We start from the raw sequence: 23,177 nt of genomic DNA, 5'->3' as shown, positions 1-23,177 counted from the left end.
AAACAGAAATGTACCCGTTGCCTGACTTATGAAATGGTAACCCTTCTGCACAACACTTTAATACAGTAAAATTACTAAAAAAACAAAAACAAAAAACTGTTCTGTGAAAGTGCCCTTTCCTTCTCTGAAGGAGGAACTCTCTATGGGCAGTGAGCTGGGGCAACCTGGGGTCCACACACCCACACTGGGGCTGCTTCCTCACAGGCTTCCTGGGGTGCCACGTGTCACTGTACGCAATGGCCTCCAGGAGGCAGGTGGGCCTGGCAGGAGTTCCTCCATGTGTAGACACTGGTCCCAAGGACTCACACCTGGCGAATGGTGCTTTTGTGAGCTGTGGACATATGGCTCAGAGGGGCAGGTGGCCTCTAAGGTCTCCCAGGGGCAGGTGACCTGAGGTCTCGCAGGGGCGGGTGGCCTCTGAGGTCTCACAGGGGCAGGTGGTCTCTGATGTCTCATAGGCCCATGTCCAGGAAGCCAGCTCTGCAGCGAAAGCTCTCAGTGTGGTTTCCAGAGCAGCCCTCAGGTGAGGTACACAGAGCGCCTCACTCAGGGGCCTCCCCAGACACAGGTGAAGGGGGACAGAGGGCACCAGCGTGAAGCCCAAACAGTATTTCCTCTAGCAGCAAACACTTGTGCTGACGTGATTTTAAGAACCACGTAGGTAGGATTACAGGTGCGAGCCACTGCCTGGCCTAGATGTGACTGACCAGGAAACAGGGTAGGCTCTGTCCGAGGCACAGGTGTGCCAAGGCCAGGTGCATGGGGAGGGAGGTCAGAGGAGGAGTGGAAGGAGGTGAGAGCAGACGATAGATACAAAGTTTCTGGAGCTCTCTGTAATGAAAGTCCCAGGAGGAGGGCAAGCATCAGAACGGCCACCTACCTGACCCATGACGTCCTCGTCGTAGGACAGGGTGAGGCCGAGGTCTGCCACGTCCCCATCATAGCGCTGAGGCAAAGAGAGTGAGAAGGTTGACTGAGGCTGAGGAGCACCAGGCCCTAGGAGCACCCCCTTCTTCGGGGAACAAAGAACAACTAGGATGTGGAGCAGAGCAGGCTGCCAGTCTTCCTGTGGGGGCCTGAAGGGGAGGGCTGGATCCTGCAGGGCCCAACTGAGTCATCCGCCATTGGGCACTGACCTTAATGGAGGTGAGGTTTTTATAGAACTCCGAGTCAAGGGAAGGAAGTTCGTCCACGGAGCTGTAGAAGATGCTGTGGTGGTGGCCGAGCAGCTGGCTCAGGAAGAAGGAAGCGAAGGGCACATCCACCACAATCCCCTGCGAGGGAGGACATGGAGCTCAGGGTCCTCTCACCAGGATCCCAGTTTAGCAGTTGGCTCAGGCTGCAGGGGGCCTTGAGCGTGCTACTGGCCTAGATAGCTGTACCTTCCATTGTTTAAGGAACCGACTGTCTGTTTGGGGACCTGAGTGCAGGGTTCACAGGTACAGGCCTATAGGCCACAGAGAGCAGAGGAGATGCAGGTGAGGCCACTGCCAGGCCAGGCTGTGGCCTCTCTCAATGTGGATGGGCCAGCACAGCCTTGGTTGCAGGAGCCACGCGGCTGTCACTCTCTGCCAAGCTCTCTACGCCAAACACAGGCACAGGAGCAGGGCTAGGCTCTCACTGGAGGCTGGCTGGAAGCTTCTAGGAGGGAGAGACATCTAAACACAGCCTAGAGGAGCACTGTGGATGGAGCCCGCAAGCCTGCTTCTGGTGCAGAGAGGGAGGGCGTGTTAGACGTGAAGGGTTGTAAACTGGCTGCAGCCTGCATTCTGCAGGGATATGACAGATTTGCACTGCATGTGGGGAGTAGACTGCTTTGTCTTTCACTTCCATCCCACACTCCCTCACGGCCTACCTCGTACACAGCCTTCCCCAGCATCTTCCCCACGAACTCGAAGAGCTGCAGGTAATTCTCGTGGATGTAGGATGTGGGGGAGGGGTACAGCCGCTCATCCCCACTGGTTGTCTGCCAGGAGAAAGGACAGGGAGAGCACAGAGGTCACCTGCCTGGCACTCCACTTGGTCAGTCCCTGCCAGGCCCGCCAGCGCCCCCTCCACCACCTTGAACAGGTTGAGGGCTGGGTCGAACACCCTCTTGATGATTTCTTCCAAGAACTCCTTAAAAACGCCATCCTGGTCAATTCCAGCCTCGTCCACACCAAGGTCATTGACAAACTTGACGCGGATCACGCCCTTCATGCCATGCTGGGAGAGCTGCCGAAGCTGCTCATAGCCGTCCTGCGGGACAAGCACAGGGCCGTGGAAGCCGCTGCCCAGCCCAGGGTTCCCCTGCGCTTGCCCAGGACAATCACTGAGTGCGCAGGAAGGACCCACAGGCCTGCAAGGACAGGGCGCTTGCTGCTTCCTATTAGGGCTGGGGACACAGAAAGAAAGATTTACTCTGGCGATGCGATGTGCTTGTTCTCTGGCAAGGGGAGACTGTCCTCCAAAGGACACAGGGAATTCAGACAGAATGCGTCATGCCAAGCTCATGACCAGCCATCAGACAAAGGGTGATGGAAACCCAGACAAGTCATCTCTCTCCCTTTGAATGTCAAGTGTCTCGCTAAGCTCATGAGGGGAAGTCAGACTTACACAAGCATCTCCACTTTCCTGGAGCCTTTCCCCAGACTGTGAGAGCCCTGCTGAGGAATTAGGCTGAGAGCAGCCAGGGATAGAGGGGGAGGGGTGGTGGTGGAGGGGAGGGGAGGGGGGTGGAGTCCCATGAGTCAGGCACGGAGCAACTTGGCTGGCTTTGGGTTGTGCAGACGGAAGCAGGCTAGGTGCAGGAAGATGCCAGGCCCAGACCAGGTAGGGGCCTCAGCACCTCGGGCTGTGGGTCAGTCCCTCAGCTCAGTAAAGCCTGTGGCTAACTGTGTGCTTAGCACGCATGACATCTTGTGTTGGATCCCTAGTACTACCAAAAAAAAAAAAATTAACCACCACCGCCAACAAAATGCAGCCGTTGACATGGCTTCCATCTCTAGAGCTCAACCTGCCCGGCTCCTGGGGAAAACTTTCCGAGTTTTAATATCCCATTCTGTTCGTGGTTCAAGGTAGCTCTTCCAGGCTTCGGGGTTGTCCTGCATTCCCAGTAGATGGGGCACTGAGGTTCTTACTTTGGAGCAGCGATCATGGACTTCAGTGAACAGGACAGCTGAGGGAGCTGTCTTCTAGTCCAACACCAGTGGCCCTACCACCAGGGCCAAACTGATGCCTTTATACACGGTCACACGGTGAGTTGTCAATCCACCTTCACACCTCCCTCTTCCAGTCACAACTGCAGCACTAGTCGTGTTCTGCTGATATTAGCTAGATTTCCACAGCATCCTCTTACCCATCTGCCCATCAATCTGGTCACCTTGTCACAAAGCCAATGGACAAGCTGCAGGACGGCAAGCTGAGGCACCCCTTGCTGCCCCCTGCTGGACTCACTGAGCAATCCAAAGCACTGTCCTACATGATTAGACCACAGGGTCAGCAAGCCAGGGAGAAATGACCTGTGAAGGCCATTTCTCCATCAAGAAGGAACAGGAACAGTTTTGCCCACACATCTACAAAGCATTTCTTGTGCACACAGAGAAGGAAAAACAAGAGGAACATGAAGGAAGCAAGCAGCTGTAGCAGCGTTTAAACCTCAGTGCACAAACTGAGGCTTATCCTCCTGGCTCTGCTGTGAGGATGCACAGAGGACTCGGCGAGCTCCTGAGGATGGGAAGGGCCTGTCTGATGCCCTCAGCCTCACTTCCCAACCTTAATCCACTTGGCAGACGTGCGGGGTTGTGGGGATTAAAAAGACAGCATATGTGATGCTCTTAGCACATGGCTGTCCACAGGAATGGCTGCCGGAGCCTCTTTAAGAAGGCAGCGGAGGCCTGGGCCCTCTGCCACTTGCACATGTCCTGCCCTCCAGGGATTGGTGGGGTGGATTTCACCATACATGCCTCTTGGGAAGGTGACCGTGTGCCCACTCCCATGTCTCACCATACAGACGCAGCAAACACTGAGCTGGGAAGCATAGGCTTGGCTCCCAGGTCTGGCTTTGGAGTCAGCGACACCTGATTTGAGACTCTGAAGTCCTCTGGCCTCAGGTGTGCTTTTGATAGGGCAAGGCTTGGGCTAGATCACATCTGAGGTTCCATTAGTTTCGAAGTATGAGAGCTGCAGCTCGAGTGTGCCCTCAGGGAGAGAGGTGTCCTGCAGGACTGGAGTTAAGCCAGGAGGTCTACACAAGTGTGGCCTCCCATACAAGCCACTTTGGAGGCAGAGAGTCCAGGACAGTATGAATTGGGAGCTAACTTTCCGAGGCCCCCTGCTGGGCACACTAAGCAAAGTCCTAACAACCAGAACACCTGGTGTTTCAGGATAAAGTACACTTCCATGGAAGCAGAGAGAAGGACACTTCCTACAGGGGAAGTCGAAGGCTCTTCCTCCATGGCCTTGCAGAGCAGAAGCCAAGTGAGTTTCCATCAGCAATGGCACCAAGGAGGAGTGAGGGGGTCTAACACTACTGGGGGTGGGTGCTGGCCCCATCTGTGTGGTAGAGACAGCTGGTAGGACGGGGGGCGCTGCATCAGGGTCTGCTGAGGAATGTGCTGGAGAAGGATGCAAACCACCACCAAGCCTTCTCATACCCTCCAGACACAGTACCCACCTCTGATGCAGGACAGGGGCTCTATAATTCTCTCACCTCCAACATCCGGGACCTTCGGATGGTGATGTGAGTGACGTGAGGGGAGGCAGAGCTCGTTTCCACAAGTCCCAGTTTCTCCTTCTCCTTGGTAACCATGTTTCGGAACAGGAGAACTCTCTGGAAGGAGCAAAGGTAGGACCAGACACAAGGAAGACAAGTCACTGTTTCCATAAAAGCCATGCCATGAAATGACTGGAATTAGAGTTGCTTGGGAAGTAACCAGAGTGGGATGCCTTGGTTTGTATTCTGGGCTGGAGTCTTGTGAGATCACTTTTGGGAAGTTAAAACCCAGCTGAACTTGCACGAAGGGAGAAATGTCCCCAAAAGAGTAGTCTGAGGAGTTGCAGGCCTGGCTCAAGTGGCAGAGATTGGCCTGGGGAAAAAGGTACAAGAGATTATTAAAAAAATAAAACAAAAAGGGGATGTGAGTGTAGTTCAAAGCCTGCTTAGCAAGCTTGAGGCCCTGAATTCAAAACTCAGTACCAGCAACAACAACAAAAATCCCAAATAGCAGCTGGGAATATGGCCTAGTGGTAGAGTGCTTGCCTTGTATGCATGAAGCCCTGGTTCAATTCCTCAGCACCACATACATAGAAAAAGCCAGAAGTGGCTCTGTGGCTCAAGAGGCAGAGTGCTAGCCTGGAGCAAAAAGAAGCCAGGGACAGTGCTCAGGCCCCGAGTTCAAGCTCCAAGACTGGCCAAAAAATATTCCCAAAACAAAACCGCTAGGTTTGCAAACACCACTGAAAAGAAGGCAGTACAACTGAAAGCTAGAACCCTGGGCACTGTACTACAGGGTCACGTGGTGTCTCACTACCCCTCAAAGATGTAAATTCGTTTGGCAGCCTTGGGTACCCCAGCACCTCCACTGCAGATCCATGACACCCCGACTTTAGGATACATAGTACTGAGATGCTAAGGTAAAAAATATAAGGTCCTAGATACATGTCTAGGACAAGGGCTGTGTTTTCAATAAAAAAACCACCACACTGTAGGCAGTCAGGTGATAAAGGGCCGAAATGATTTCACATGCAGGAATATAGCTGGACAAGCTAAAGCTGCCACACTTGGGCAACGGAAGACTTAAAAGACCAGGGAATCTGCAAATCTCTGGCTTCTTAGTTCATAGATTAGCAATCTGCCTTCTGGGACTGTTTGAAGACCAAGAACAGAAGCCACAGAGCAATGGATCAGCTACAAGAGGAGGAATGGCCCATGACTTACAAGACACAGTTCATAAGGCCTGCTCTGTAAAGCTGTATTTACTACTAGATGCAGAGACAGGTGATGGTGTGCATGCATGCATCGACTCCATCAACCAGAGAGATCCCCTGATTCCTAAAAGTCTATCAAAAGCAGTAAGAATTTAAATAGCCACATCATTTGCATATCATTACTTGAGGGAAATCAACAGTAAGTGTATAAAAGCTGAGGTTGAATAGGATGCACACCTGTGATCCTAGCTATGCAAGAGGCCCTTGGCACGGTCAAGGCACCCAGCAATACTGCCCGCTACTCAACAGAGACTTAGCCACGCATTCCCAGACTCTCTAGGGGCTCCTGACCCCATGCTTGACCTTCTCAGATCTCAGGTCCCCTGAGGGATACCACACTCTACTGGTTTCCCCTCTTCTCTAAGAAGCTCACCTCCCTCAACACCCACACTGCCAGTCACACTGCCTTTTCCACACCTGTCCCAGCCTGCAGCATTGCCTACTGCAGTAAGATCACTGTGTATGTACATGTGTGTTTGCGTGCATGCATGTGTGTGTGTGTGTGTGTGTGTGTGTGCATGTGTGATGTTACTCACTCATTCCCAATCCCATAACAGACTTGGAGCCAGGCCTGGGAGGGCAGAGACACACTAGGAGACTTGCCCCCACTGCAACTCACATTTTTGTGTGGAATGACATGAGGGATGTGCTGTAGAATCAGCTGTGCGCGTTTCCGGTCCTTGTCGAGTTCCTGAAAGAGCACACTGGGCTTGAGATCCCTAGGGAAGGAAGAGCCAGGGCTGGGTGAGCAGAGCAACAAAATGGGTCTCAAAACAGAGCAACAAAAACAGCTCACAAACTATAGCACCTGGGCCAACTTCCGCCTGATTAGGCCTGCCTCTGCAAAGTTACTGCCCACCCACGCATGCTTAGGGACAGCAGAGGTATTGGCTGTGACAAACTAGGGTCCTCAGTCAAAAGCCACTGGTCTTTTCATGACTTTCATGGAGTCCAGTTTTGAAGCCAGAGCAGCGGCAGCAATGTAAGTGACAGACATGCTCTTAAGAGTACCAGCTGTGGGAGGATTCCCCTGCTCCCCCACTCTGCTCCCCAGCCTTTAAGCCTAACCTTCCTTCCTCCTTTCCTATTGGCAGTACTGGGGTTTGAACTCAGGGTCTTATGCTTGCTAGCAAGTGCTCTACCACTTCAGCCATGCCCCCAGCTTCATGAGGGTTGGAAGTATGGTTCAAGTGGCAGTGCACCAGCCAATGAGCTAAAGCAAGCATCAGATAGGAAGTCTGAGTCCTTGATTTCAGACAATTAAAAAAAATGTTATGAGATTCTCATACCCCACTGCTCTTCCCAGTGTGGGTAAGGAATAGCAGCTGAACACAATCTGGCTTTGCTGCTACTAATGAACTCTGTAATGATACTAGTGCAACAGAAGTGATGCTAGGTGTTGAGCCCTCTCTGCAAACTATGGACAGGATGAAGGAAGGAAAAGGCCCAGCTCTGAGCACCTCCACAGCACTGCCATGAGGCCTGCCCTGCCCTTCCCTGCCCCACCCCGCCCAGCCAGGGGCTCACTTTCGCAGCCAGTGGTCTTCAGGGGCAAAGCGCCGCCGGCAGTCCCGCTCATACAGCACCATCAGCCACCCATGGACAGACTGGAACAGCTCCAAGGTCTCACCCTTGGCATTCTCTGCAGGGGAAACAGAGGGTGAGGTTGGTATAGGATAGGAGTGGAAAGACAGGGCCTACCTCTTTCCTCAGGGCATGTCCTTGGTGCCTGGGGTGCCTCTCAGACTCATCATGGCCCACTAGGACACAACCCAAAGACTCTTCACCTTAAGTGAGTTAGGCAAGGAGCAACTGTAAATGGGTCAGGATGTAGACTTGCATTTGACGTGTGAACGGGAATGTAAACACTTGAAAGGAGATTTAGGCAAGTCATTAGCCTCTTTCCCTTACCCCCTCCCCATGCACGCACACACGCATGCAGGCACACGTAAACCCTGAGTGGGACTTCTAGGAGCACATTATTCTCTCGAGGTCCAAGAAAGTGAAAAACAAAACTTCTCTATGTGAAGAGATGTGCATTTTCTATTAATTTGGGTAGATAACACAAAGCTAGGTGCCAACAGACATTACAGACTTTGGCCTCCCTCGGTCCAGCATTGATCTGTGGTGGACACCTGTACCTTACCTACGATTCCATCCCAGATCATCTTAAACACAAAGGAATTCAGAAAAGAGGAGATGGTGACCAGCTCTTCCAGTTTGAATGAAATTTGTTCTTCATAAACTTCAATGTCATCAAGAATCCTGTATCAGACAGAAAAGTATTCAGAATTTCCCCCATGAGGAAAAGTTAAAGAAAAAAAATCTTACTGATTTTAGACAAAACTAAGTTAATTAATGTGAAGCTCTGCTTTGCACAGCCGCTTCCTTCAAGTTACAGATCAAATGATGCATTCTAAGAAGTGGTTGGGCCAGGTGCTGTGGCTCATGCCTGTAATCCTAGCTACTCAGGAGGCTGAGATCTGAGGATCATGGTTCAAAACTAGCCCAGTAGGAAAGTCCATGAGACTCTTTTTTTTTTTTGCTAGTCGTGGGGCTTGGACTCGGGGGCTGAGCACTGCCCCTGGCTTCTTTTTTTGCTCATCGCTAGCACTCTGCTCCTTGACCCATAGCGCCACTTCTGGCCATTTTCTGTATATGTGGTGCTGGGGAATTGAACCCAGGGCCTCATGTATACGAGGCAGGCACTCTTGCCACTAGGCCATATCCCCAGCCCTCCATGAGACTCTTATCTCCAATGAACTACCAGAAAACCACAAGTGGCGCTGTGGCTCAAGTGGTAGAGTGCTAGCCTTGAGTTGAAGAGCTAGGGACAGTGTCCAGGCTCAGAGCTCATGCCCATAATAGAAAAAAAAAAAGTGGTTGAGAAAAATTTGGGTGAGGGGAGTCCATGGTGATTTGGCTGGAGTAGGATTGTGAGCTGGTAGCTGCTGAAGCTAGTGGTGGCACATAGGGTTTCATTGAGTATTTCTGCCTCTGTTTACGTGAAACTGTCCACAGTAGATATATTAAAGAAAAATACAATTAAGAGAAACACCACAAAACCACGATTCCTGCATTTTTCTTACTGGCAGGCAAAAGTAAGGGTCAGATACTAAGTTCAAGTTCTGGTCACAATTTAAAAAGAAAAAACAAAACCAAACAACTTTGTTAAATCAAGCCTCCTTCACGCCTGAAGAGGAAGGAACCATGATCAAGTCTGTGGAGCCTGACACTGCAGCACATGACAAATATTTATGAGGGAATGAACATGTTAGGAAGAATATATGAATGAATGAATGTGTGAGACACAGCTCTCCCTAAAACTACCTTACAAGCTTTCCAACACAACTCACTCCAGGGCAGCCTGGATGGATGATAGCAGCTGAAAGCAGTGCCTTTCCAGCCCAGAGCCTGCTCTGGCCTCCACCTGCTCACCCAACTTTTCCATGATGCCCACTCCCGGGCCCTAGGTCCTCTCTCACCTGAACGCAAGTGCCAGAGACCCACTCTATCTTACAATTCTTCATCAACGTTCTAGGAGATAGAATAAGTGCACTAGTCAATATCCCACTCAGAACCAAGGACTAAGTTTTTGACAAATGCTGTTTTAAGTCCTTGACATGCCTTCCCTCACGGACTCTAGTAGATTTGTAATTTCTCTATTCTACTAGTAAGAAGGCTGAGGCTCAGAGAAGGAACTTGCCCCAAATTGGCATTCACTCTCATAATCCTTACCACATGCCTAAAAGGGAAGTGCTGCTGGGATTCCTCTCTTTTTTTTTTGCCAGTCCCAGGCCTTGGACTGAGGGCCTAAGCACTGTCCCTGGCCCCTGGCTTCTTTTTGCTCAAGGTTAGCACTCTGCCACTTGAGCCACAGCGCCACTTCTGGCCTTTTGTATATATGTGGTGCTGGGGAATTGAACCCAGGGCTTCATGTATATGAGGCAAGCACTCTTGCCACTAGGCCATATTCCCAGGCTCGGGATTCCTATTTCTAGAAGAGGAAACTGACTCTCAGCGAGGTCGAATCCCAGGATTGTCTCAGTAACTGGCAGAGTCAGGTTTTGTTCTCTGGTTCTGGAATTTTCAGTAATCTACGTAGCACGGTAAGTAAACCATTTGAGCTGTGATTTGAAACCATTTCTAAGAGCTCCCCTGGTCTCATTCAGACTGACTCAGCTTCCCTGGTAGGATGGGCACAATTGCTGAATGTGAAGTATCTGCTATCCCCTTCATAATGTTCCCTTCCTTCCTTCTCTTTTTCTTGAGATGACACAGGGCTACAATGCCCAAACCTGGTCTCAAGTGACCATGAACTCAAGTGATCTTTCCAACTCCAGCCTCCTGAACCACCACTGGGACTACAGGTGTGCACCACTGCACCTCAAGTCTAATTCCTATGTCGACCCTGTCACCCCAGGTCCACATGTCTGTGGTGATCCCCCACCAGCCACTTGCTCCCCACCACGGTAACCAGGAGCAGGTCCTCGGCCCCTCAGGAGCCACCTACGTGATGAGGTGTCGGGAACAGTCACAGAACAGCATCAGCATGGCCAAGAGCTGCTTGGACTCTCTGGTGTCGTTGTTCAGGCATTCCAAGAAGAGCTTTAACCCTCCATGGGGCCCCAGCTCACAGATAAAGGCCCACAGTTTGGGCAGCAGGTCATCAAGGTAAGTGAGACCTGAAAAAGGACAAAGAAACCCAAGCTTCAGGTGGGGGCTCCAGCTGATCCGTTGTTTCTCTTTTCCCTTGGAAAAACAAACACTGAAACCTATTAGTGAACAGTCAATGTGTGCAAATCAGAAAAGCATCACCAGGGCTGGGAATATGGCCTAGTGGCAAGAGTGCTTGCCTCCCATACATGAAGCACTGGGTTCAATTCCCCAGCACCACATATACAGAAAATGGCCAGAAGTGTCACTGTGGCTCAAGTGGCAGAGTGCTAGCCTTGAGCAAAAAGAAGCCAGGAACAGTGCTCAGGCCTGAGTCCAAGGCCCACGACTGGCAAAAAAAAAAAGAAAAGCATCACCAACAGAATCACAATGATGCTAATGGTGAATGCGTGTGCCAGGTACCACGCTCAACACTTGCCTGCACAGGCTTCGTTTTCTGGGCAGCCCGAGTTCCTCTCTGCTTTGGGGGAAGAGGAAGGGAGGAGGAAGTATGGAGAGGCTTCACAATTTGTACAGAGCCAGTAAGCATCAGAGCCAAAAGAACCCAGATCTACCTCTCTTAGCAATTACACTTTGGATCAGCACATTCCTTCTGGAGAGGGCCAGAGAGGTGGTGTTTTTATACTTTGTGGGCCAGATTGTCTCTTGCTATAATCATAATTTAAAAAAAAAACTTCAAACAAATTAAATCTAGCAGAGTTTAATTGAGCAAAGAATGACTGGCATCTTGGGCAGTGCTGAGCCAGCAGAGGCTCAAAGAAGTCTCTCTGAAGGTGGGTGGGTAGCCTTTATTCCAGCGCAGCGCTTTCCTTATGTGAACATGGGCTCAGTGGGCCGCCAGGGCCTGACTAGAGATTGCTGCTCTGGATGGCTTAGTGGTACACTGCAATACTCTCCTCCGGAAATCAGGTTCCCAGTGATTTTACAAGCTAAGTAAGGGTGTGGTTCACCATGTGAGGACACAGTAGTGGGCATCTGCATACTGCTCAAGACTAACCCAAAGGGGCACCAGGCATTCAGTAAATGGATGGGTTTGGCTGTGATCTAATACAAGTTAATTTACAAAAATGAGTAGTGGGCTGGCAATGATGACCCACAAGCAGACACCTGTCTCTCACCAGGTTTAGTAACGTGTTCCTCTTATCTATGATTACTTTGAATTCAACATGGTAAGGTGATGAACACTGAGCAATAAAGAATTAATCTTGGGGAGCAGAGGTCATTCCAAGTCTACTTCCTGAGGCCGTGTGGCCTCAGACAGACAGATGCATGGCCAGTGTGTCTGAAGCACAGCCAGTGACTTAGTAAATATAAATCTGGATAGTAAGGTGCGCGCATCAGAGCATCAGTAGCCTACTTTGGAGCCTGTATTCTTTTCATGTCATAAGGCCCTCTGTGAGTTCTTTAGTTCTGACTGGACTGTTTGGGCAGACACAGTAGCATGAGGCGGGGCTGTGGGCCACCTGGTCAATGCTACTGAAGGCTGCTTAGAGGTGAACAGAAAGAACTGCAAAACACACACAGAAATGCAAGCTCAGGAACAGGGTCAGGGAGCCCGCTGAGCCCGCTCCGCCCGCTCCTCAGGCCATAGCAGGGAGGCTGTGCCCTGGGCAGCTGTGGAGGGGAACCGGCACAGCTCCCATGCCTCCGGGCACAGAGATATTCCCTTAGCTGTGAGATTACAAAGGCAGTATTTTAGAAGATGCTTGCTTGCCTGCCTCCCTCTCCTTTTCCCTTCCTTTCTTTTGTGCTGGTCCTGGGCTTTGAACTCAGGACCTGCATGCTGTCCCTGAGCATTTTTGCTCAAGGTTAGTACTCTGCCACTTGAGTCACACCTCCACTTGTGGATTTTTTTTTGATTGGGTTTTTTTTTCTTTTATTAAAAACTGTATTTTGTCTTTTCTTTTTTGGTACTGGGGATCAAACCCAAGATGTTGGCAAGTGCTTTGCCACTGAGCTACACCCCAGCCCCCACTTCTGGATTTTTGGGTGGAGGTAAGTCTCACAGACTTTTCCTGCTTGGGTTGGCTTTGAACTCTGATTCTCAGATCTTAGCCTACTGAGTGATTAGGATTATAGGTGTGAGCGACTTGTTATCTGGCAAGATACTATTTCTATAATCAGACTTAAAATGTATACAGCTAAATGATAGACTAAACATCATTTTATTCTTAAAAATATGTATTTTCATGTTGGCCAAGACAGTTTGTTTTTTTTTTTTTTTGCCAGTCCTGGGCCTTGGACTCAGGGCCTGAGCACTGTCTCTGGCTTCCCTTTCACTCAAAGCTAGCACTCTGCCACTTGAGCCACAGCGCTACTTCTGGCCGTTTTCTATATATGTGGTGCTGGGGAACTGAACCCAGGGCTTCTTGTATACGAGTCAAGAACTCTTGCCACTAGGCCATGTTCCCAGCCCCCAAGACACTTCTCACTTGGGAAAATGAACTGAGATATGAGCTCATTTTAGAAAGCTGGACCCAGGCAGTAACCTCAGAATTCTCTCCCACAAGATGGTCCCAGGCCCTCAAGTGCTGGGGAGCCCCAGCTGTGTGTGGTCTCTACCCCCCTCCTTTCTGGTCTCTCCTAGGACCCTGTTCAAGGCTCCATTCCATTCAGGCCGTGTTCACGAAGGAATTGGATACGCCAGTGTGCAGGCTAGCAGGCACCTACACTCTCCTGGACCAACACAATTCAGTTCTCCATGGGCCATGTCCCTTCTCCAACTCAGCTTCTCCACCATCTGCACTCAGGCTCCAAGCCTAGGATCACTTTGCCACTTTTAGTCCTCACACCCCAAATCCATTTCCCCAGGATGCATGCAGTCTGTGCCTCCAGCTCTAACACCTCCACGAGACCAGAGGGGTCCACATGGGACCATCCAGCCATCTCCTAGACTGACACAATGGGGAGCAGGTGTTACTGTGCAGGGCTGGCAGACCTCTTCTCACACAGGAGACGGCCTTGCAATGAAGACACAGCGGGCCCTGTTCCAGGCCGAACCTTTCATTTCTATGGTGCCCTTCAGGCACCTTTCCTTCCACACAGCTGTTCTCTCCGCTCTACAAGACACTCCCCTTGGGACAGCCCTGAGCTTGTGTCCACCTCTGTACACACAGGGCTTTGCACAGATAGCTGCTGCTCTGTGGATAGGTGAAGACGGAATAAAGCATGAAATACAGAGGCGGCAGCAACTTAGGATTTCAAAACGATGCAACACAGCAGAGAAACTCTTAACCTCAAAAGCTTGCATGGCTCACAAAGACTTTTTGTGCTCAGAATACGAACTCCTCCCCATCCCTGCTAGGCTGTACCCCCAAAAAGCCCTGATACCCGATTCTGTGCTTACAGAACAAACTTTCCTTGCTCAACTAAAAGGAAAAAACCATTAGGCCTATCCACAAGATGAGTTATCATCTGGCCAATGAAATGAGGTTTCTGAAGAGAATTTCTGACATGAGAAAATGCTTATAAAATGGCTAATGAAGTGGGGAGAAGGGATGACACATTAGTTTAAATATTTCTATAACTCAGGCATAGTGGTTGTTTGGGGGTTGTAAAATTATTATTTTTTTCCTGCCTTCTAGTCTTTTCTAAAGTTCTAGTCAGGCAAAATAACTTGTTAAACATACTTCATAGCTAAAGTAAGAGCCAGGTGAGAGAAACCTAGTGGAGCTGTCTGAGGCATATCAAAGCTCAAAAACATTTCCCCTCAAAATATACATTTTTGTCTCTCATTAGGTGTAGGATTTGAATTCAGAACTTTGTGCTTGCTAGATAGGCACTAAATAGCTTGAGTCATGCCTCCTGCTCAAAATCTAATTTTTTGAGTCAGCAAAGAAGAATCCACGTTTTCTGAGCACCCCCGCATGGTGCTGGTGAGGGGAGTGGCAGCCAGGCCCACCTGTGAGGATCTGCAGGCGGATCTGGGTGAGCGTGGCCAGCGAGGTCTGGTAGAGGACACAGATGCTGCACACTCTCTGCACCTCCGCCGAGTCCACGCGTCTGCCCCCCACAGGCCTCAGAATATTCCGAACTGATGCAGACTTCTGGAATGCACGCTTGAGAAGACCTGCCATGGCAGAGAGAGAGAAGACATCAACCCAAGTTCAGCCATCTGCGGTATCCACCTGGTACAGACAGAGGAGTGTTGATAAAAACTCCCAAATGCCACACATAGGGCTAGGCCACGCAGCAGGGCTTCTGCCTGGCTTGGCACAGTCCTGCAGGATAAACTGGAAGAATGGAACAAATGGGTTTCAGCTATCACCCCAAGACCTCTTCAGGTTATCAACACCTTTCTTAGAACAAGCCAAACATGTTCGAGTCCCATATAGGATTCTTTCATCATCCCAAAGGTAACAACCCAAAAGGACCATACTAGGGGAAGAGGAGAAAGGTGGGGGTTCATCCGAGTCTCGCTTCCCTGGGCTTCAGGGAGAAGTGGTCTGGTGGTCAGGAAGCTGACTCAGGGTCTCCAGTGGTTTTCTACTTTTGTCTTAAGCCTTCCACTTGCATCCTGAAATATAAGTAGGTGCTCAGCTTATGCCCATCTCCAGCTACAAGACACAGCCATGGGAAACAGAATATGCCGTGGGAGGTAGCCCTATACAGTATATGCTAGACACAATCTTCCTAGCTGCTAATATGACAGACATGTGCCATTATGTCTGGCTAGTAATTCCTTTTGAGTGTGAGCAAGAAATCTTTCCACTGCACCCACTTCTGCCCTGCAGAGTAAGTGCTGAGGAGCTGGGACTCAATACTTTTTTTTGGTATTGGTACTAGAGTTTGAACTCAGTTTGAACTCTCACTTGGCTTGAACTTTGTCACTTGAGCCACACTTCCACTTTTGGCTTTTTCCTAGTTTATTGCACAAGAATCTCAGGGACTTTACTACCCAAGCTGGCTCTGGACTATGACTCTCAGAGCTGAGCCTCCTGAGCAGGTAGGCATGAGCCACCAGCACAGAACCCAGGAAAGCTTCAAGTTCCCTAAGGAATCATCCCCATTCCCCCTCACCCCCCCCACACACTTTGGCCACTAGAAAGTTAACACAAAGCTAAACTAAGGTTCAGAGATAGGCAGTGCAGCCCTTGTAGAATGTGTATCTGTGGCTGTTCCATACGTACAACTGGCTGCTTCCTATTCCTATGGTTTCTTGTCACTGTTTTGCTAACAGTGGCCTTGACTGAAATCACCTGAGAATGTCCTTGGGAGAAGTCAGAGCACCCCACAGCAACAGGCCTCCCTGTGGGAAGAAATGGGAACTGCCCTCTGACTACGAAGAGCACCGGGCTCACTTGTCACTTACTCTTCATGGGGAGCACGTTCTGGGGGGATGCCGGCTGCACGGGGGCAGGCTCTGGGTGCTCCAGCAGCTTCCTGCTGAGGATGTCACTGAAGAAGATGCGGATGAGAGGCACCCCCCACAGGAACTGCAGCTGCTTGGTGACCAAGTACATGGACTCGTTGAGGCTGGGAGAGAGCAGGAGATCCGCATGTCAGCCCCACCTCTGCCTGGCCAGGGACTGGCCACTCCACCCCCCAGTGGGCCTTCACTGTGGAGATGCAGCCAGCACTCCCACAGCAGGGAAGTTAATAAAAAAAGATGAGAAGTGAGCCAGATGTGGTGATGCACACCTGTAATCCTAGCACTCAGGAGGTAGAGGCACATGGAACATAAGTTCAAGACCAGCCTGGGCTACAAAGCAAGATCCTGTCTCAAAACAAACAAAAACAAAAAAACATTCAGAACTGACCAGACCAACCACCAAGGGTCAAATATGTGAAGACATGGAAGAGAGAGAGAGAGAGAGAGAGAGAGAGAGAGAGAGAGAGAGAGAGAGAGAGAGAGAGAGAGAGAGAGAGAGAGAGAGAGAGTGTGTGTGTGCACGTGCATGCGTGCATGTACAAGTCCTGGGGTTTAAACTCAGCCTGGGTCCTGTCCCTGAGCTCTTTTGCACAAGGCTAGCACTCTAACACTTGAGCAACAGTGCCACTTTGGGCTTTTTAGTAGTTAATTGGAGATAAAAGCCTCACAGACTTTTCCTACCCTGGCTGGCTTTGAACCATGATCCTCTGGTTGCAGCCTCCTGAGTAGCTAGGATTATAGGCATGAGCCACCAGCGCCCAGCAAGACATGGAATCTTTAATTGTGTATCATTCCACCCAGACTTCCTATGTTGCCACTAGCATGACTGAATTCTCCAGGTCACTGTCATCTTGCAGACCTCTTACCACTCCCACTGCTTTGTGCCAGCTGCCTGTCTCCCCTACGCTCCATCTAGATGGCTCAGAGCATCCCTGCCTCCAGGGCTTATCTCTATTCCAGACAATAACCCAGGTCAATGCCCATTCCTGAATCTCCTGCATCACCCAACTGCTCAAGGCCTCAAGCTGGCTTCCTCCCACCCCTGGTGGGGACAAGCCACCACCCACTGAGCACAAACCAGCTTGCATCCCTCTGCATGCAATGTGTATGATATATTTCCTGTGCAGTATGTCTCATTCTGTCCTTCAAGATGACCCTGTCAGAGAGGCTAGGACGATTATCTCATACTCCAGATGAGGAAACTGAGCCACAGGCCCTTGGGGCAGAGGCAGTGGTGCCCAGACCACTCAGTCTCTAAAATCTCTTGACTCCAAGCACACACCACCCACTCTCTCCAGGATGTCATTCTGCTGAAGGAAAAAGGCCGCACCACTGCCTAAGCCCCAGCTCTGCTCAGCTCATCCATACCAGTGCCGGGGCTCTTCCCCAACAGTGTTTCCACTGCTTATGTTCTGAATGAGAAAGGGCAAAGTTCACCTCCAGCTCCTGTAAAAGACAAGGGTGACTGTTGTCCCTGTCAATCATCTATCTTGTTCTAGAATCTCCAGAATATGGCAGCTCAGGCAATCAATAAAAATGATGATTAAGAAAAATCACCCACAGATAAGGTTCATAATTGATTAATAGTGAATAAAATATAAAATCATATGATCACCTTTTTGTAAGAAAAACTATCAACACTGAGAAAGGCTGAAAGAAGCCAGGCATTGGTGGCTCATACCTGTAATCCTAGCTACCCAGAGGCTGATATCTGAGGATAGAGCTTCAAAGGCTGCCTTGGCAGGAAAGTTTCTATGACTCATCCCTAATTAAGCACCAAAAAAGTAGGAAGTGGAACTGTGACTCAAGGGGCAGAGTGGTAGCTTTGAGCAAAGAAAGCTCAGAGGGCAGTGCCCAGGCCCTGAGTTCAAGCCCTAGTAAATGGGGAGAAAAAAAAGAGGCTGAAATTCTGCTCACTCAGTCATCTTTGGGTACTAAGGTTATGGGTTATTTATTATTGTCTTGGTCCTATCTTGTTCTCATTCTTTCTCTCTTTCTCTTATTGTTTTATGGTGCTATGGATAGGACCCAGGACCTCAGCCATGCTGGTCAAGTGTGCTACCACACATGATCTCTATTTTATATCTTTGTATAAAATAGAATGCACATTATTTTGTAACAAGAAACAAACAACAGAAGCTGGAAGAAATAAAGAAAAGAGAAGGTTGAGATCTGAGGATCTAAGCCAGGTTCTAAGGTTCTGAGGTTCTAAGCTAGCCTGGGCAGAAAAGTCTGTGAGACTCTTATCTCCAATAAACTACTCAGAAAAAGGCAGAAGTAGTATGGTGGCTCAAGTGGTAGAGTACTAGACTTGAGCCTAAGAGGCTCAGAGACAGCACTCAGGCCCTGAGTTCAAGACCTAAGACCAGCAAAAAAAAAAAAAAAGTGTGGAGGTAGCAAGAGGAGGGGCAGGAAAGGAGGGAAGGCAGCCACATATCTCCAGGACTTACCCATAGTCCACAGACTGGGAAAACCAGCCGAGGACTGGATGCCAGTGGGTCAGGTTGGATTTCTTCTGGGACACGTACTTCTGGCAGTAGCACAGCATCTGGGTGAGCAGGCTCACAAACCCATCTGTCTCCTCCTCTAGCACTCTGGGGTTGAGGGAGCCCAACTGTAGGAGGTTGCCTATACCGAGAGAAAACTGTATGATGGGCTAGACAGACATGCTCAGGGGTCTCCCAACCACATTCTCTGCCTGTGGTTCAGGCAGCCACGGGGTATGTGGAGGAAGAGTTTACATGAGAGAGGCACTTGTCAGTGTGACTACAAACTGTGGCTTGGCCACAGATATGTGGCTGTCGATTGTTTCTCCCTATCTCTGAGGCTGAACAATGACTCCTCTTCATAGAAGATGGTATGAAGAGGCATGTGCAGTCAGGCACACAGAGGTATACAGAACTTACTATCCCACTTAATGACCCCAACATTAAAATGAGAAATGCGCACAGGAAAAGGGTGACTGAATTTCCTGCTATCCACACATTCCCTTAAAATTCAGCCCCAAGATCCCTTCTCTGTCTTCTCATAAGCAATGAGGATTTTGCCACCACCATTTTCTAACACTTTCATCCACAAGCCCTTCCTTTATCTAAGTGAAAGCACTACAGAAGAGGTGAAGCACTTTAGGGCTCTTTCACTTCAAGGCTCACTTCGAGGTTCCTTCCTTCCTTCTTGAATTACCTAGGCCACCCATCAACTTTCAATTTTCCCTTAGACGCTAGAAAGCCAAGAGCCGAAATCCAGTGTTCCCTTATAGTCAAGACATCTAGCTGGTCAGGCCAGTTTTCCAGATCACTTTTAACTTTACATCTACTTTAACTACCTATCTGAATACATGTATTTATAATAAGTACTTCCTGGTGTTACTAAAAACTGATGACTAGAGCAAAACACTCAGGCTTCACGTGATAGCCAGAATTCTCCAATATTCACCTGTCAGACAGAGCGTGTGGCACCCTTCTAAAGTCTCACACACATCACGGCATCGCTCTTCATCTCTTAAGAACATGATGAATTTCCGCAGCATGTCATGAGATTCTAAGACAGCGAGGCGCTGCAAGTGGAAAATGATGGCAGACCAGACAGTTAGAAGTAGAAACTGACCCAAGTTTCCCTGAGGGTACAAACTTGACAGACTGCTGGTTGCCATGGTAATGCAGAACACATCTCCATCGCCAAGAAAAAGGATCAAGACACTGCACTGGGTTCCTAACACGAATGTGTCTACACTGGTTATTGGTTTAGAGAAAAGGGGAAGTAGTGAGAACTGGCAGGGAAATCCTTTTACTTTCTAAATTCTAAGAAAAGTTAAACAGTGTTGGTTTTGGGGGGCCACCCATGGGGCCCGCTTACCTCTGGGGTCACTGTGCCAAGATGAGTCACAAGGGCAGGCACTGACATGATGTGGATGAGGAAGGGCCGGAGAAGATTGTCTGAAAATTGTGCAGCAGTCACAGGGCTGGACACAGACAGATGAGCTTGTTGAGACAGGAACCCGTGCGCACTCAGAACTAAAGACTGAACAGCAGCCTGTCAACACCCTCGCGCCCAAAATGTCTGATTCCCAGGACTTTCCCAAAGTACTGACTGAAAGTAGGTTATGTCTACAGTCATTATGGAGCAGAGCTGGGTATCTGTGAAAAGCCATTCTACAATAAAGAAAATGCTCACTCTATAATAAATTGTAAAACAAAGAAAAGAAGCTCCAAATCTACATAGATGTGAGAAGTGAGAGGGGACTGTGTTGAGAAGGAGGGAAAAACGCTTCTAGTACAATCTATTTCTCAATCCAATGAGTAGTTCTTACTCAAGTATATTCACTTGGTGATAATTAATTAATGCACTATATAGTTTATTTTTTAAAATTAGCTTGATGTTAACATTTAAAATATACATAAGCATAAATATAAATGAACACAAAAAGGCTAAAAAGATAGAAAAATAAAGGTCACCATAGCCAGATATGGAGGCACCCATCTGCCTTAATTCCTAGCCATCCAGAAGGCAGAGATTAGGAGTATCATGACTTGAGGGCAGCCCAGGCAAAGTAAGGTGGAAAGACCCCTATCTGGATAAGTAAACCAGTCATAGTAGTATGCATCTGTAATTCCAGATATACAGGCTGTTCTAGGTAGGAGGATCTTAAGTCTGGGGCTAGACCCAGACAGAAATGTGAAACCCTATAATAACTAAATAATACAACTAAAAATAATCCAAAACAATAAAATAACTAAAAAAAAATCCAGAAAATAACCATAGGGGGAAAAATGCTTGGAGGGGTGTGGTTGAAATGGCAGAATAGCTGTCCAGCAAGTACATGGCCTTGAATGCAAACCCCAGTACTAAAAGAAAAAAGAAGCTCGTGCTCACTTCAGCAGCACATATACTAAAACTGGAACGATACAGAGAAGATTAGCATGGCCCCTGTGTAAGGATGACATGCAAATTTGGGACGCGTTCCATGTTTCAGGGTGGGAATATGGCCTAGTAGCAAGAGTGCTTGTCTCGTATACATGAAACCCTGGGTTCATTTCCCCAGCACCACATATACAGAAAACGGCTAGAAGTGGTGCTATGGCTCAAGTGGCAGAGTGCTAGCCTCGAGCAAAGAGAAGCCAGGGACAGTGCTCAGGCCCCGAGTCCAAGCGCCAGGACTGGCCAAAAAAAAAAAAAAAAAAAAAAAAGAAAAGAAAAAAGCAAGGAAAGGTGCAACCAGCAGTAGCCAGCCTCTTAGTAAGGCTCTACTTACCGCAATGCTAGAGAAAAGACTGCCGTTAAAGTGGCTCTGGACAGACAAGGCCGGGGCCTGGCCAGGCCCCGGGTCAACAACACCTGGAAAGAACATTTCACTGGTCAGCGGATAAGACCAACTTATGTCCATTGGTACATGGGGGGAGGGGGAAGGAAAATGAGTGCTTCAGAGCCTTTGGAAAGGAAGCAGAAGGAAAGTTCTGAATCCTGAAAGTTTGTTCTACTACTCTCTTCCTACTTGAAATACGCTGTTTTTTTTTTTTATATAGTAAACAGTTTTAAAAGTTAACAGTGGCAAGCTGAGCATAGTGGCATGCTCCTGAAGTCCCAGCTATTCAGGAGATTGAGGCAGGAGGATGTCTTGAGCCCAGGAATTTGGGCCAATCTAGTATTAAGAGCAAGACCTCACTTTTTTGAAAAGGAACAACAACAAAAATCAAGGGTGTCAAAATGAATTTTTGTCTTAAATATGGAGACAGCGCCTCATTTCAACGTAGCTCAGTATTAGTACAGAGCAGATGATGAAGGATTGACAGACCCCTCACACCACAGGGCTTTCTTGAAGAGAACATGATACCAGACCAGGAAACAGCTCAGTGCAGTGCTGGGCAGAAGGAAGATGAATGCTGCTTTTCAGAGCAGCAATGAGGCTTTGCCAGTTCCTCAGGTGTGAAGGGACACTGTAAGTGTGGCATGGGCAGGGGGCTAAGTGAGTGAGGAGCCCAAAGGAACAAGCCTGAGGCCTCCCTTAAGAATAATGGCCTACAGCTGTATCATCCTCATGGCTCAAAGACAAGAGTGTGAACTGTGTCCTCCCCATACGTGAACCCACAGGCCACCAGAGACAGAGTGCAGGAGGGAAGGACACTGTGAATCTGCCTCTTCCTGAGATAAATGCTTCTGTGAGGAGGGCCCCAGGCATGCCAAAACCCATGCCAAAGCCAATTCAGTGATTCAGAGTAGATGGGCACAGACCTGCAGCACAGAATAAAATCCACGCTGGTTCAGATGCCCCATTATATTTGCACAAATGTGGTTCATGGCTGGTCGAAGGCTCTCACCTAAAGGAAGAGAGAAGTCTGAGAAAGTATCTCTTGCCATAATGCGTCCTAATTCTGTAGGACAGAAATTGATGCCCTGGGCCCAAGGCCATGAGGAAACATGACACTTGCGGCTTGCCTTCCTAGTTCCTAGTACAGCATCAGATCCTATCTCTCCCGGAAGGCTTGGCTCAAGTGTTCCTTCTTGGGGTTGGGCCCTTTCCTCCTGCTGGCCAAGAGAACATGGCTGCCTCAGAGCTCTGGTGGCTCCTTTCCCATCCCCCTCCCTGGGCTGCTGCTTTCTGCTCTCCCTGTGCCATCTCTGCTCCCTGGCAGGGCTCAGGATCTCACCATGTTTAGATCATGCCAGCCCCTTGTTACATTGGTCATTTTCAAGATAAGGTCTTGCTTTGTGTCAAGTTGGCCTGAATGTGGTTCTCTTAATTTGTGCTTTCTCCAGTCTCTGGGATGACAGTGTAGGACACTGAGCCCAGTCATTAGATGAGATGGAATCTTGTAAACTTTTTCTTCTTTTGGCCTGAGCTATCCCTGAGCCATGATTCCCCCATGCCTAGATCTTTGCTTCCCAAGTAGCTAGGATTATAAGCTTAAGACACAGCATAAAGATGTTTCTTACAAAGGAGAAAAAGTGTCTCCCCCATACAAAGCTGTTTAGGCAGGTATTTTGAGGTGCTTCCCCCCATGTAGGTATTTTGAGATGGGTCCCACAGACCTTTGCCACGGAGAATTTTCCATGTTGAAGTGTCTGTGAAGGTGACAAGCATCGTGAGGTACAGAGTGATGAGTTTGGAGTCTTGTAAGATTTCAGGCTGGTAACAACAAAGGGAGGATTAGAGCACACCCTCCAT

At 49.1% G+C, this 23,177-nt stretch overlaps 1 protein-coding gene and 1 non-coding gene across 4 annotated transcripts in view; one reads left to right on the top strand and one right to left on the bottom strand.

The window, feature by feature from the left end:
• Window positions 1-23,177, bottom strand: part of Ube3b (ubiquitin protein ligase E3B) — a 40,676-nt gene that overhangs the window by 7,215 nt on the left and 10,284 nt on the right. For all 3 annotated transcript variants that reach the window (XM_048342791.1, XM_048342793.1, XM_048342792.1), the window contains 17 exons: window positions 23,042-23,138; window positions 22,244-22,329; window positions 21,267-21,349; window positions 19,871-19,976; window positions 19,451-19,571; window positions 18,466-18,643; window positions 15,956-16,119; window positions 14,546-14,713; window positions 10,481-10,652; window positions 8,114-8,232; window positions 7,495-7,609; window positions 6,587-6,686; window positions 4,691-4,810; window positions 2,062-2,238; window positions 1,856-1,966; window positions 1,137-1,274; window positions 881-946 (listed from right to left, as the gene is read on the bottom strand). In XM_048342791.1, the coding sequence (XP_048198748.1) occupies window positions 881-946; window positions 1,137-1,274; window positions 1,856-1,966; window positions 2,062-2,238; window positions 4,691-4,810; window positions 6,587-6,686; window positions 7,495-7,609; window positions 8,114-8,232; window positions 10,481-10,652; window positions 14,546-14,713; window positions 15,956-16,119; window positions 18,466-18,643; window positions 19,451-19,571; window positions 19,871-19,976; window positions 21,267-21,349; window positions 22,244-22,329; window positions 23,042-23,138 (2,121 nt within the window). The remainder of the gene's footprint in view (window positions 1-880; window positions 947-1,136; window positions 1,275-1,855; window positions 1,967-2,061; window positions 2,239-4,690; window positions 4,811-6,586; window positions 6,687-7,494; window positions 7,610-8,113; window positions 8,233-10,480; window positions 10,653-14,545; window positions 14,714-15,955; window positions 16,120-18,465; window positions 18,644-19,450; window positions 19,572-19,870; window positions 19,977-21,266; window positions 21,350-22,243; window positions 22,330-23,041; window positions 23,139-23,177) is intronic.
• On the top strand, window positions 20,880-20,986 carry LOC125349846. Its single transcript, XR_007210642.1, has one exon. It is a non-coding gene; the product is annotated as a U6 spliceosomal RNA (small nuclear RNA).

This window comes from Perognathus longimembris, chromosome 3 (genome assembly GCF_023159225.1).
Source record: "Perognathus longimembris pacificus isolate PPM17 chromosome 3, ASM2315922v1, whole genome shotgun sequence".
Taxonomy (NCBI): domain Eukaryota; kingdom Metazoa; phylum Chordata; class Mammalia; order Rodentia; family Heteromyidae; genus Perognathus; species Perognathus longimembris.
The sequence above is the reverse complement of the archived record's forward strand: the minus strand, read 5'-3'. Positions and strand labels throughout refer to the sequence as shown.